The sequence below is a fragment of the Microchirus variegatus genome (genome assembly GCF_963457635.1).
Source record: "Microchirus variegatus genome assembly, chromosome: 1".
Classification (NCBI taxonomy): domain Eukaryota; kingdom Metazoa; phylum Chordata; class Actinopteri; order Pleuronectiformes; family Soleidae; genus Microchirus; species Microchirus variegatus.
This window is the reverse complement of record NC_139802.1, coordinates 9,166,254-9,181,112: the sequence shown is the minus strand read 5'-3', so window position 1 is coordinate 9,181,112 and position 14,859 is coordinate 9,166,254. Positions and strand designations below refer to the sequence as shown.

The window sequence follows — 14,859 nt, the reverse complement described above, 5'->3', positions numbered from 1 at the left end:
GAACACAGTATTATTGGAGAAAAGAGGAGAAATGCTCCCAACAGCACCACACCTCCCTCTTTTAGTCAGTCAGGCTTTAACTCATGCACAACTATCTCTGCAGGGAACAGGCGAGGCTGGATCTCAGAAAACAGCCCCACCTTGTTGGAATGACTACAGGTCTGTTTAATCACATTTGGCCATTTAGAGAGTGCACAGCTGAACTTATTACCCAACAAAGCATGAATTCTCCCACCCAAAATAAGTCTGATTTGCAGGTCTGATTTTCTCAGAAGAATAAGTACTACTGATGCATTGGAATTGTGGAAAAATAAAGTTAAGGGTTTAATTGGTAGTTTTTAGTTTTTTAGTTTTTTTTAAAGCAAAACCTCCACCTGTAACCATCTGTGGAGGAGGAATCTATGTCACAATGGCAGTGTAAAATCTACCAGTGCATTACTGGGTGAGCTGTGGCAGTGTCACCGATACCTCATCTATTTTAACACACAGATAATTAAATCACAGCGACATCCCAATGGACGCTTCTCACCATCACACTAAGACTCTTCCTAAAGAGAGACCAGTTCACATCACAAAATCGGAGCTGGGCTCTGTAACATGCAACTTAAAGCCATAAACTGTAATCAAATCACCCCAAATAATACTTTGCAAGAGGAGTCGAGGATAATTACAGAATGGGAACTTTCTTTGGAACATGAAATACAATAAGTGGCTAAGCACATGACAATGTAGAAGTGTATTAATAGAGCAGTTCCCAAAAAGCCTACCAAAGACCTCCCATACTTCAGAGAAAGGTGGGGACCTAGGTACATGAGGAACTACATCACGTGCACAGAGAGACAAGGGCATGGCAGGAAGTGGGTTCACTTGCACACATTTAGACAAACCTTCAATGAAGTTAGGCCATGACTTCTCCTCTGGTGCCTCCAGTGAGTGGTCCCAGTCCTCATCAGGTGAGGCTCCTCGCACCTTGGTCGGCGTAGCCTCAAGCAGAAGTGCCCGCTCTATGGCAATCTCTTCCAAAACATCCAGGTCCAGTTCCTCTTCTTCCTCCTCGGGTTGTACAGGTGGTGGGGGTGACGCCCCCTCAGCTGCTTGCGGACTGAGAAGCTGCCTCACCTCAACAACCTCCTCTACCACTACAATTTTCTTCCTCATGGCGGCCTCGTCAATGTCAGGGCTTACAGACTCACAGGTGTCACCTAGCTGAGGTTGGTCAGGCTGAGCAGCTGCGGGTGTGTCAGTGGCAGAGGGTGTGTCCTCTTCCAAGTCCCTCTTCTTCTCTTCCTTCTGCTTTACGGCCTCAGAAACAGAGAGCCTTTCCTCTGTGCTGCGCTCTGCTGCCTGACTGGCTAAATGTTGTGCAACTCTGGGAGGCTCCTCTTGCTTGACTAGTGGGCTGGCCTGTGTCTGAGCTACAGCTGCCTCTGCTGTTGCTGCTGACGCTAATTCTCTGGCTGCTGGTGCTTCCCTCGCAGTGCAGGATGTTTTTGCTTTCGGAACCTCCCGCTTGATTTTTTCTGCACAGAGCAGTGCTGGCTCCTCCTCCCCTTTGTCTGCTGGGGCCTCAGAGAGCACAGCTGCTGCCTGCCTGACTTCCTTACTGCACATTCTTTCAGGAGTCATCTTTAAAGAAACATTCATTTCAGTCAGGGCAGAGGCAGTGACAGGGCTGTCTTTAGCTTTGGCCTCGGGCATTGATGTAACGACAGTGGCCGGCAGTGCTTCTGCTTCAGGCGAAAGGACAGGCATTGTGTTTATGGTCTCTGTATCTGGTGTTTTTGCCTTCTTTTTTCCTTTCCCTTTCTTCTTACCCTTTGAAGATTCCTCTGCACCTTTCTCTGTGCTTACTGGAGATTTAGTCTCAACTGTGGCTTGATGCGACTGTGGGGCAGAGATTTTCTTTTCAGGTTTGGAACTTTCTTGTATAATCTCAACTTGAGTTATTTTTTGAACGGTCACTGTTTCAACACTTTTAACATGCACTTCCCCCGACCTTGCTGGCTCCATGTGGAACAAATTAGCATTTAACTCGCCTTTAGTGCACAATGGTCCCTGGGTGGTTTTGACAGTGCTTTCTGCAACCTTCTCCTTTGCCTGTAGCTCACCCAAACTCACCACTGGGGGCACTGCAGGGTTCTGATCAACTGCAGGACATTCTTGTTCAGAAATAATCTCAGATTGTTTTGGGACTTCCTCCTTTGGCTTCTCAACCAGTTGCTTAGAGATTTCTATTATTTGTGGCCCCTCTCCATTCATTTTAACCACAGACTTGTGTTTCTCTACAGATAATGCCCCCTCAGTTTTAACACTGTTAGACTCAGTTAAAGTCTCTGAAGTATTCATTGGTTGGACGACAATTTCTGTCACCTCCTTCAGGGGGTTGTCTTTAGGATTTTTTTCTTTCTCAGCCTTTGCATCCAGTGCTTCCTCAGCGTTGACACTCATGGGTGTTTCACATGGGGATTTATTTTTCTTTCTTTTTGATTTAGAGCTTGCTTCAGCCACTTGTTTGATTTCCTTGGGATCATGTGCCAACACTTTAGGGATCTCTTCCAGCACCATAATTTCATCTTTTGGGATGTGAGAGATGACCTTCACGTCAGTTTTCTCCTGTTTTGTAATGATCTCTTTTACTGTGGCTTCCACCTCGACGTCGTCAACATTTGCCATAGATGATGGAAGAGTTGACGTACTAATTGTACTTGTGACTTCAAGTAACGAGAGCTCAGTCAGTGTAGTAGTTTTCAGCACTTCAACAGCTTCAGTCTTAATTGAGAGATTATCTGAGGATGGAGTGGTGTTCGTGGCTTCATGAGTCACTTTAAATTCTGAGATCTCATTTGCTTTATAAGTGGACACTACTGGCTTGCTGGTGATACTGACAGGTGGAGATGTTGTGGTTTCTAGAGTATCAGATCCTCCTCTGGCCATTTTCTTGGTCATGTCATGATCAATTTTTGTTTCAATCCGAGTATTCATTTCTGTGGGTCGAATAGATTCCACTTTCACCTTTGCCTTCTGTCCCTTTTCTTCCTTGACATCTTTATCTGCAGGTCTTGTAATCACAGATGTGGTGATGACAGTATCAGTAAGAACTCTTGAAGTTTTCTGAGCAGATAGCTGTTCAGTATCTGTCTGAGGCTTCACATCATCAGTTGGGGTTTCAACTGTAGTTTTCATCTCGGATTGAACTGCATGCATCATCTTTGTTGTGGTCACTTCTTTTGCACGTTTACCAGCAGGCTTTGTGATGACAGTAGTAGCAATGGCAGTGTCATGTGGAAGATTGGTTGTTTCCTGAGCAGCAGCCACTGTGACAATGGTTTGGGGTGTTACAATTGCTGCTTCAGCTTCAACCTCAGATTTAATTGGACCCACAATCATTCTTTTTGTCTTTTCTTCTTTGACGACTGTAGCAGGAAGCATTGTGGTGGGTGAACTGCTTTTGCTCATTTCTCTAGACCTAAATGAAGATTTCTCATTGGAGACAGTGAGCTCCTTTGTTTTAAGCGTAAAGGGTTCAGATGGAATCTTCGATGTTGCAACACCTGTAGCCTCAGTGACAGCAGGCACACTTAATGGCATTGCTGCTTTGGAGGACAAGGATGTCTGTGCTACATCATGTTTCAAAGCTGCTGTCTGACCTGAGACAGAACTTGGTACCTTTTCCTTCTGGACCTCAAACACTCTTCTCTCATATGATGTTGTTACAGGCTTTTCACTGCTCATGTCAAGTTGCTGACGAGAGACTCTTTTCACTCTACTCTCCTCCACCATTGCAGCTTCACTTCTGAAATTCCTCCCTTTGCGGAAGAGAGGCTGGTCCTCCCCTTCCCATGATGCTTTTGGCTTGGCTGGTTCTGCAGCCAGCTGACGACCCCTGAACCTGGGGGTCCTATCAGAGTAACTTTCCTTTTCCCCAGGGCCCATCATCTTATGGCGGTAGCCCTGACGCTCAACAAGTGCCTCCTGCCTCTCTTCACCCCTTTGTCCAGGCTTGGGTACATAAGATGTAGGACCTTTCACAGACTGGACCCGTGCAGCCTGGTGAGCAATGGCTAGAGTGGTGGCTGGCTTCCTCACCCTTTGCAGGGGCACAGGTACAATCTCAGGGGGCAAATGGAGGTATTCACGCAGGCAAACAATGCCCTCATTGGTCAGGTACCAGTAGAAGTGCCTCCAGGCAAATGTCTCCTTTACATAGCCCCTGGACTTAAGAGAGCCCATAGCACGGATTACCTGTAGATTGCTGACACTAGGTACCTCGGGGTGCTTGATCTGAGGCCTCTTGTCCTTCTTGGCCACCATAACACCATCTCGAAACAGGACCTCATAGATAGCCCTTAAGTCCTGCAGGGGCATCAGCATTCCAGCAACCATGGTGCTGTGTTAAAGAGTAATCTATCAAAGTAAAAACGAAAATGCAAAATAGGGAAAAAAAATTATAAAATGTCTTCTGTGAAAGAATCCAGGGACAAAACCAGCTGTCACGTGTCTCTCAATTCAATTAGAAAAAAAAGAAGGAAAGAACAAATCCTTGGGATCGTTTTTCTTACTTCCTTTTCCTTGTTTCCTCCTTTGGATATCTGGCAGAAAAAGAATAGTCCTTTGTGAAATCTAACTCAAACAAAGACAGAAGTGTCCTGTCACCCCTGCATTCAGCGTGGCTGGGAATGAACAGTCTCCGCTCTGGCAATGGCAATGACAGAATGGAAGTGAGGCAGCGTGTGAGAGAGTGAGGGAGAGCGAGAAAGAGAGTGAGGCACACTTTTCAGTCCGGCTCCTCCCACCTTCTCTCTCAATTTCTTAGAGAAAAAAAAACTGGCATGGAAAAAAATTCTCACTAAAGTAAATAGTACAGCAGGAAGTAGGACGCAATGAGAAAAAAAAAGAGATTGGAATAAAAAAAGAGTTAGACTCGGTGAATAGTGACAGCCGACATATGAATGAGTCTGTGCACATGTTCTGCAAATCTGTAACTTTTACAGAAACACCCACCCACACACGAACGTACACACCTCCTATATAGTACACATAACTCTATAAACACATCGGCTTAAACACACCCTTCGGCAAGTCACACAAACCGGCCCAAATGAATGGACTTTTCTAAACAGAGATTAGTTACTGTGCAAGGAAGAACAGCCGGGCGCTAAGCAGATACGTCACTCTTGCGGTGGCACAACTCGCTGGGCGTCCATGTAGGTTGTCGAGTACAAGGTGTCTAGTTTTACACATTTCTCGATCAGATATCACTGAAGAGCTTTTACTCCACACACACTGGGTGTGGTTATATCTGCAGATATCATGTCACACACGTCTTTGACTGTGTAAAGTATAGTCTGGTGACATTTGAAGAACAAATTATAGGTTATGAATCATCATAAAGTGTATTTTTGGTCACTTTTAACAGAGTCCTTTTTTACAAATGATGTACCAGGCAGGATATGAAAAGACAAGAGCGTCATCACAAACTTGTTGTTTGGTGCAACCCATGCCGACTTAATCCAGCATAAATAATATAATGTTTGATGCTATTCATATCTGTGTTTGTTTGGAGTCTCCAGGCCACCAAGAGAAGGAAGCTACGTAGACTAATAAGGGTTTCTCATTGCAGTTCATTATTATAGTGATGCAACAGGTTGTAAAGCTCCCTAAACATGTGTTGCTACTTCAGGCTGCTAACATTAGGGCTTCATCTCTCAACTTAGCCGAGAAACAAGAATCTCCCCTGCACAACTATATAAAGAGCTGTGCATTATAGCTAACCTTTTCAGCCCTCTGAGGAACATATCAGATTTCTGTCCCAAGATCACTTCTCTCTTCAGTACATCTGTCTCCCGTTCGTCTTTCTGTGTCAGTCAGAGTCTCCTCTAATGGTCAGTTCAGCGAAAGCCCAGTCGGGAGGAAAACTGGCCATTGTTGGGTAGAGAAAGGGAGCACGTGTTCCCTCGCATAAATGAAAAGACAAGAATACACAGAGGAGTTAGGAGTACGCATACAGCACTCTACTGGAACATGGTCATCCAGTTGTGACATTACAGTGCCAGAAAATGGGGCAGCAATTCAATTATTATGCATTTCCCCTGCAGTTTGAAACCACACACACTATTACACATCCAAACACTGTCTCAAAACTGTTTTCCTTTCACCATGGCAACAGTAAAATAGAGTGAGCCAGGACTGAGAAAGACAATTATCCTCTTACAGGGCTATAGTGGAGTAGTGGGACATAAATCTGTTGTCCTGGACACCTGCACTACACCATTAATCAAGACACTGTAATCTGAAACAGAACTACTGGAACATAGTAAGGCTTTTATCAACAATTATGCAAGAGAACATTTACTGTGTGAATTATTAAATATATAGTGTAATATTTAAATAATTAAAATAATAAAAGTGATACACAATGACAATTAAATATAATAGTACAGTTAATTCCGTTTTTGGCAATTACTGTAGAATCCTCCCTGTCTTTTACTAATGCTGTCATGAAAACAATTCACTTACATCTGCAGTCTAGTCAACCTAGGACATGATTGCCCCAGGACATATCAGTATGAACTCCACCCATGGCAGAAATTCACTAAAGCACACCTCAACACCATAATGTTTTATTATCTTAAGCAGTACAGGTGAAGTTAATGATTGGGATGGAGGGAGTTTTGAGACGGCAAGAGAGAACAAAGGGATTCTCAGGTTCTTTGTGCAAGAAAGGCATTCCTTTGTATTGCGAAACGAGGGTTTCATCATTGAGCGTTATGTACGCGCATGTGTGTATCTGTAAGTGTGATAAAGTCACAATCAGGTTCAGAAACATTTTTATAATTCATCCTATTGAGCCAATTCAACCAGGCAACAACTATTATTTTAACAAATAAAACAAATATATTGTTAAAGTGTCCATACACCAATTGTTAACAAAAAAACCCTCTTTATTCCAACAGCTGGTGTGCCAACAGTTTTTGCCATTTATCAGAGAAATACTACATCCATTAGTCTAAGTCTGACAAATCCCTGACATGAAAGTGGTGTCTCTCTGTGCAGGTTTGAGATAATGTTTGCAAGTTAAATAATTATAAATAGACTCTCAAAAGGTAGCAGGATTTACAATCGTTATCAAATCTAACTTTGTTCAGACTTAAGACAGACACTGCTGCATTATGCGATCAAGTGAAGCAATGTATTCGAGAAAAAGGAACTTTGAGAAGTGTCTGAATACTTTTCTTGTCAGGAGTTCCTGCTTCAAAGTTTTAGACCTCCACATATCCCAGAATAAACTTGTCACCACCAACTCACGGTGGCTGGTGAGTGACCCACTATACAGTATACTGTAGGTCTACTACTCTGAACACGAGCCCTCTATTCTATATCACATACAGTATAAGCCACTCTATCTACTGTACTTCCAGAGATAGAAAAGGTCAGCAAGGCCCTTGTTACTCTTGTAATCTACAATACGTCCTTACTAGTGGTTACGGAAGTCAAATGTGTGCCAAAACTATATAAGACAAGTGTCAAGTGATGATGTCTCTGCTAAAGCAATATTTATAATTGTGATATTTGAGCAACTTTTCATGTGAGAAAATTCAAAGAAAAATAGTTCCTCTTCTTGTTTGAATACTAAAACTTCAACACGCAAAGCTATGTATTTGAAAGGCAAATAAGGTCTTTTCTGTGCTACAAATCATGACTCGCACATTTGAATTTGTGACTAATCATTCTGCAATGTGCAAGGGCTCCCCATTATATCTGGACCAATCTATATTTGGGCCTCTTCACCAGCGACAGTCATGGCAGAAAATGAATTGTATTTTTGGGTTGTGCTTCCTTCTCGTTCGCGTTTCCTTGAAAGACTAATGTGGCACAACAAGTATTTAGTTTAACTTCATTAGTATGTGCTGGTCCAAGGTGAAGGACAGTACAACCTCACAAAACCTGTTTTTGGCCATACTTCCAAGAAGTCATGTACCAAACTAACTATGACAAAACACAATAGATGCATTCATATAGTTACTATGTACATATATGAGTCTTGACAGGCATGGATGTAAAGTTCAACTCGACGGGTTGGTGGCGAAATACAACTGAGAGGTGATAATTCAAGTTATTTGTGGAGCTGTGTACAGTCAGGATAGAGATGACCCCTCACCACAGGTGACAGCTGTGTCCCTGAAAGAGCTGATGCATGTTTTTTTTTTTTAATTATAGACTCTCTGTAGTAAACAAATTGATCACACATTATATTTTTGAATAGAGGTGGAATTCCAAAACCATACCGTTTCAAACATTCATGGTCTCCAGTGGATGAAATCTACTGCTCTAACACCACTGTTTTGTTTTAAGTGTGTTGTCCTGATAATTGTTGCGTAGATGCGATTAAATAAGTTACATATTTGTCGTTCATCATTTAAATTTAAAGTCTAAACAGTCAGGATGACGTATGTATATTGTACAACTTTGCATTTTCAGGGGCTATATAAACAAACTTTGCACACTAGGCTTTTGTAACATGCTGTCTAATGGCATATGATGGTCACCACCCTCACTGAACCCTTACAACAACATTGGCAGTTATCACTTCAGCATCGACAGAGTCAATTAGAGCTCAAGCAGAGAGATCAAGTGGATTTTGAAATGCAAGAAGGATGAAGCTGCATATGGATTAACCCCACTTGTGTTGCTGAGGTCTCTGGACAGTCCGTGTGCAACTGTGATGATCTAGTGGGGTCCAAAACCACCAACCTGTGCACATATAGAAAGAGTCGAAATAGTTTGGGAACAGCTATAAGTAGAAATGGTTCCATGTGCTGAAAACTGTACCATGAAGGAGCGTGCAAAACCACAAATTAGCAGCAGACAAGGAGGCCCTGTATGTGAGGAGCTATAGCGAGCAGAGAGAGAGAGTCAGATGTGTCTTTGGCATGTATCACTTTAGCTACAAAAATAAATAACTGGAGAACAGAGGTAAACAATGGGCAATTCAGAGCAGAACAAAGAATTATTGTTTTTCTCCTTTCAGAGACATGAGGCAAGAACAATAGACAATATTCTGAAATCAATCAAGACACTGGAAACTGTTCCCGTTTCGTTTTGCCAACATGAAATTGTCTTGCCCCATAAATATCTGGAGTTATATAAGACTTGTTAAAGGCAACTGAGGAATAAAAAAAAGTTGTAACTTTGTGCAAAGGTTTGTGCAAATAATTACAGTTTATTTTAAGGAATGATTGAGCAACATCACAAGCATAACAGTCGATTGTGTGGGTAGAGGAAGAAATGCCAGCTCCTGGCTTCTCTCTCACCAATATATGCATGAATCCACATGGAAAATCTATAAACTGCTGTGTGCTGGGGTAAAAAAATGACAGGCAACTCCTTGTGTTCTCACATCCCGGAGTCACAGATTACACTGACTTCTCCTTTTCCATAGTGGAAAGAAATGATTTCACAGATGCAACCCCTTTGCCCTACTTAGTGGGTAAAAAGAAGATGAATTGCCCAAAAAGACTTCTTAGATATTGCCACTCTAACAAGCTTTCCGTCACTGTGTTTCAAACATCACAATGGTCTGACAGCCCCTTAAACGTGGACAGAAGCATGAGGGAGCCAGACTGAAACCAGGAGCAGTTTAGTACTGTGACAGATTTCCTATGTCCTGTGCACCGCAAACAGCCCAGACAATGGAAACTTTCCCTTACTAACGCAGGATGCTAAAGACCTTAAAACTGCAACTTTTTTCACATCTATCCAGCACTTCAAGAAGAGTGCTGGATATTTCCTTCTGCATAACATTGTGCAAGATGGAATATATTATTGTCATCCCGACATAAAAATGAAAGAAAACAAGTTTTGGTGGTTCATTCTGCAAAGCTGCCATTGGCAACAAAACCTCAATGTGGTGCAAACAAGTTCCAGCAGTGAAATCTGAACAGAAAATTTGAACCAGCCCTCCACACTGTTAGTCTAGCAGGATTGCCAAGTCAGTCAAATGGCAGCCAGGGATCGGAATCAGCATGCAAGAGACGTATTGCACCATTTAGGTGTATGAAAGGTAGACGTACTGTTGCACAAGAGAGATCCATGACATGCACAACTCCTTCAACTCAGTCGACCAAAAATGGGAACACTGATTTGTTGCCTGTAGGAGGCCGCACCTCTTTATGTCATACATGTACAACCCTCAAACAAAGCAGAGAACTTACCTTTTTTTGGGCTAAGCCAGAACCGATCTCCAAGTGGATCACCACTGTCCATGCTGCTTTGATATAACATGTTATAAAAAAAAGGCCTGAGCAGCTCCACCAAAAAACGCAACACCTCCCTTATGCTTTCAGTCAGAACCTCACTGCGACTTGGTCATTTCACCCTTGTAAAACCCACAGCAAGATGGGGCAAAAGAGAACAAGACAAGGAGTGGAGGGGTACATTCAGGGTGGGGAGGGTCTTTTTTGAGAAAAAAAGAACAAGGGGATCTTTTCATCACTGGCCCATAAATGCAGAGAAACATCTACACTATAAATCTGAGGGCCCTGCCAGGCTGAACACATCCTCTCTGCTGCCCTGGATACCCTGCCTCATGTCTCACACATCCGAGAGAGTCCAAGCTTTATTTTCCGGCAACACAGAGATACACACTGGACGCCTTGTTTGAGCAATCTCACAAATTACAGCCGCAGAGTATGAGTGAGATGAGGGCTGGACGTGGGAAGAAAAGAAGACAAGAAAACTAGATCGAGAAAGACACAAAACAAAGAGACTAGAGCCAGGCGGCGAGATGCACCATCAAAGCAATCCAAAATACGCCCAAAACAAACTGCAGTTCAGTCCCTTTGCATACTTACTCTGTGGTTTACGGAGAACAATTAGGTCTTTTGTAGGTCAATAAAAAGCAGTGAGTAAATCTGCAGTCACATACAGTAGAATGAACCCAAAGGAGAAACAGCCCAAACATGTCGAGCTCCAATGGCAATTCCATTTCTGTGTGCAAACAACCAACAGGTGTTACAATATTTGCCGAGCTGAAGTACAGGTAACAATTAATGCTAGTTTAAGTCTAACCAGGGTTAGAAAGCAGGAGTGCACTGGGCTTCAGGCTAACGTGTATAGGGCACTAAACCTGTCAAAATATACCAAGACATTTTGATTTATTTGGGCCCTTTTACTTGATCTTGAATATCAAGGATTTCAGCTCAGACCCACTGATATAATAATATAAAATAAAGGCTTTGAAATTATCACACTTTTACTGAGAAAATTGTAATCTATTTTTTAGATTTGATGTACGATACGCATGCTTTTTGTAATTAATATGTGTATTTAGTATATTACAGTAAGTCAAATAATATTTTTTGTTCTTTTGAAGCAATACATATCCTTCCATCCATGCATGACTAGGTGAAAGACAGCAATACGTCTTTATTTCATACATTTTAATAGTATCTAGTATTGTACGGACAACCATCATTCAAGCATGTTATTGCAGTCACAGAAAAAGTTCTATAAATATTTACCTGTAGTTTGTGAATTGATACACAAAATAATATTTGCCATGACAAAGGAGATATAAATTCTCAACCTATGAGGATGGTGAACTTTATGAATCACTCTTCATTATGGAATTTGACCTTCACAAAATGGAGCCACAGTCTGGTTGGTGTGAACAGTATAAAATGGCGGTAGGGAGTGCAAGGTGTGGTGGTGCCAACTAAAAGGGACCAGAGTGCTAGCGCCACACACAGCCTGGTGAGTGGACGAGCTCATGTTAGTATAAAAGGAGGGAGGTAAAAAAAAAGAGAGAGAGGTAGTGCTTCCCATTGTGAAAGCATGCCCTCAAACAATATAAAAGTCATGTTTTTAAAAAAAACAAAAAAACAAAAGAAAAGAAAACTAAACTGACTTCTGAATATTTGCTCCATGAGTCAGTGTCTGCAGGCCCCATTATGGGTGTGGCCATGCTGGACTTTGGTTGCTGTAGCAACACAGCCCACATGTTAGGCAAATACCATGTGCTGTCCACGGTTGAGGTCCCAAGGAACGCGGGTCTGCTGCCACTGCCGTTGTTGCTGGGGGCAACAGGCTCAAACAACAAACCTGGACACAGGATCCAGAATCTGGCCTTCCTGTCTTGCCGTGTGGATTTGAATTGTAACCTGAAGAGGGTGTGCTTTATTTTTAGACGGGCATTACTGACTTTCAACCTCTGATACATTACAAACAAATAACACAGGTGTCTTTGTGTGTATATGCACACACACACACACACATTCACACACATAGAGAGAGGTGATTTATCATCATCTCTCCCATAAAACTGGTCCATCTGGAGAGCATGAATCGGCCGCATTCTTTCTTCCCTCAGAGCGAAAGAGAAAGAGGAAAGACATCTGACAGAATGAGCTGCTCCTTTCACAAAAGACAGACTTGCAGCAAATGTGTTCAAGTGCTTGGTGCTGAGTAAAGAAAAGGCCTATTCTCCCCTCAGCATTTAATACCAGACACAGACAGCCAGTGACTCATCAGTATTATTAATTCTGCAATTTTCATGAACTGGCTGTGACTGAGTGGAACCACCCACAAGATGGTTCTTGTTAAAGTCTGATATGCAGGAAAGAGGCAGAACAGCTGGAGCAGTGTGACATTTTCTTTTTTTTTTCTGCATTTCTTTGGAGCGTGAAGTGTGTGTTTATCTGAAGCAAAAAAAACACACAAAAAAAACACGACACTTTAACGACACTTCCTCAAATCATTCATTCCACTGAAAGGTGAGGACAGAGCACTACCCCCATATGTGCAAACAAACAGGCATGGAGTCAGATTCAGGTTATGTCTTGCTCTACATGCTGTCTTTGCTTTGTGTTCATAAGATACTATACACTGCGTGTCACATTATAGGACTTCAGCGGTGCCCTGGTTGTCTGGACAAAATAGTTCTGCAGTAGATTATAAATACCGACACACAAAATAAATCCGACATGTAATTTCATGCAGCAATATAAGGATAAAGAAAACTCATAGACAGGAATGCATGTCCTAAAACAACGCAGGGCATGATACAGAAATATTTTGTATACAGAGCCTCACCCAGTGGGTGGAGAGAGATATGAGAATGTATTACTATCTCATACTAAAATATGAGATAGTACATATATATGGCTTACATACATATATGGCTTTTATTAGTTTTAGAGTCCAAGACATAAATGGTGGGTAATAACACCATCATCAGGAGTTACTCCACTGCTGGAGTAATAAAACATCAGGTGATCATTGTTAGACTGCTCCAAGTACAATTCACTGGAAGCAATAAATGCTTGACCACTAAAGAGAAAAAACAGCTCATGTTATTTCAAACAGGCTTTTCATAGACAGCACGTTCACCATCCAAGTGTCCCAACTGCTACAGGAGATGGGATTTCACTTTACTCTGTACTTCGCTCTGGATTGGCTCCACATCCTGTTTTCCACTGTGACACCTTTCCACTAAACCCTCGGCTTTGAACAATGGCCAGATTTCCCTTCCCGAAGTGTAATAAAAACCAGCGAGCAGGTTCCTGCTCCAACAGTGAACAATGCCGTAGATTCATTCACAGCACATGAGTGCAGACACACAAAAGTCAAGAAGAAGTCCAATACGAAATCCTAGAGCGATAACAATCACTTTGCCCTTTAGGGCATATGGTCACTGACACAGCAGCAGAGTGACTTCAGCTAGCAGGCTCTCGGGTTACTGACGACTCTCAAGAGGTGCTTAATGTTTTTGCAGCTTCTCTTCTCATGATGTAGTTCTGCAGCGTTCAAAAGGTGTGGGCCTGCTTTGGTTGCTGGCACCGAAGGAAACTGCAAGAACAGTACACCCCTGTGGCAAAACCGAAGCTTGCAAGTGTTTCTTTAAGATACGCAGGAGAGAAATTATTCATAATAAAAGAGTATCAAATGCTGGCCTGGCGTTTGAAGAGAAACGCTAACCAGCTCAGTCACCTTGAACAATTAGCTACCTCTCTTTGTGAGGCTGCCAGAGAAGCCACGTGAGATGTCATTAGATCTTAGGAGAAGTAATTACTCAGGCCTCAGGTGACGAAACGTGAGCCGGCGTGCAGTGAAGCCCACACGAGCACGACAGTTGACATCATCCGTGCTAGTCACCTGCAGAAATGCAAATGTTAAGAAACAACAACACATACTATCGCGATACGACACTGAACTCATAATCTCAGGACGACATAGTCTCTGATAAGAAATGTGTGCTGATGCATTTACCACTCAGCTATTACCAGACATTTCTAAAGCATAACGCGCCAAATGCATGGCAGACATTCACGTCCTTGTCACATGTTGACAGTGTTAAACCAATACCGAGTATCACGTTGGCTCATACGCTGGAAACAACACAAGTTTTTCTACTGTTTTCACACTGACCGACCACACACACACACACACACTCACAAATGCGTTCCTGACATTTTTACTTTGCAAGAGAACATCAGAGGAACTGAAGCATCATTGTTTGCCCCTGCCATGCTAGTCGTCAGTCACGCCCACATACTCGCCAATATCAGATTGTATTTCTCCCTACTGACAACTTTCAAATTATAGTTTATATACAGCTGATATCTCCACACGTGCAGACGTCTAAAACTCTCTGTAACGGTTAAAACACACCGAGATCGGTCACTAAATACAGCTGCTTCTGAAGCAAAGTGAGTGGAGTGACCTGTTTTGTTCAGGCCAGGCTACACCTAGGTGTTACAGCTCCTTTGTGGGTTTATCAGAGTGGGTGTAAAACATTCCAGATGGACTTCAGAGATAAAATGATGGCCTAGAAGGGCAGGCCCTGACCCCCAACATAAAACC

At 42.5% G+C, this 14,859-nt stretch overlaps 1 protein-coding gene across 8 annotated transcripts in view; it reads right to left on the bottom strand.

The window, feature by feature from the left end:
* Window positions 1-14,859, bottom strand: part of LOC310925336 (plectin-like) — a 99,820-nt gene that overhangs the window by 57,041 nt on the left and 27,920 nt on the right. For 3 of the 8 annotated variants that reach the window (XM_083887261.1, XM_083887266.1, XM_083887267.1), the window contains exon 1: window positions 888-2,495. The exons of 2 other annotated variants lie outside the window; for them this stretch is intronic. In XM_083887261.1, coding sequence (XP_083743387.1) covers window positions 888-2,448 — 1,561 coding nt within the window. In that variant the 5' untranslated portion in view covers window positions 2,449-2,495. Of the gene's footprint in view, window positions 1-887; window positions 2,497-14,859 lie in introns of those variants that run through there. 3 more of the 8 variants (XM_083887268.1, XM_083887269.1, XM_083887265.1) reach the window with 2 other exon arrangements.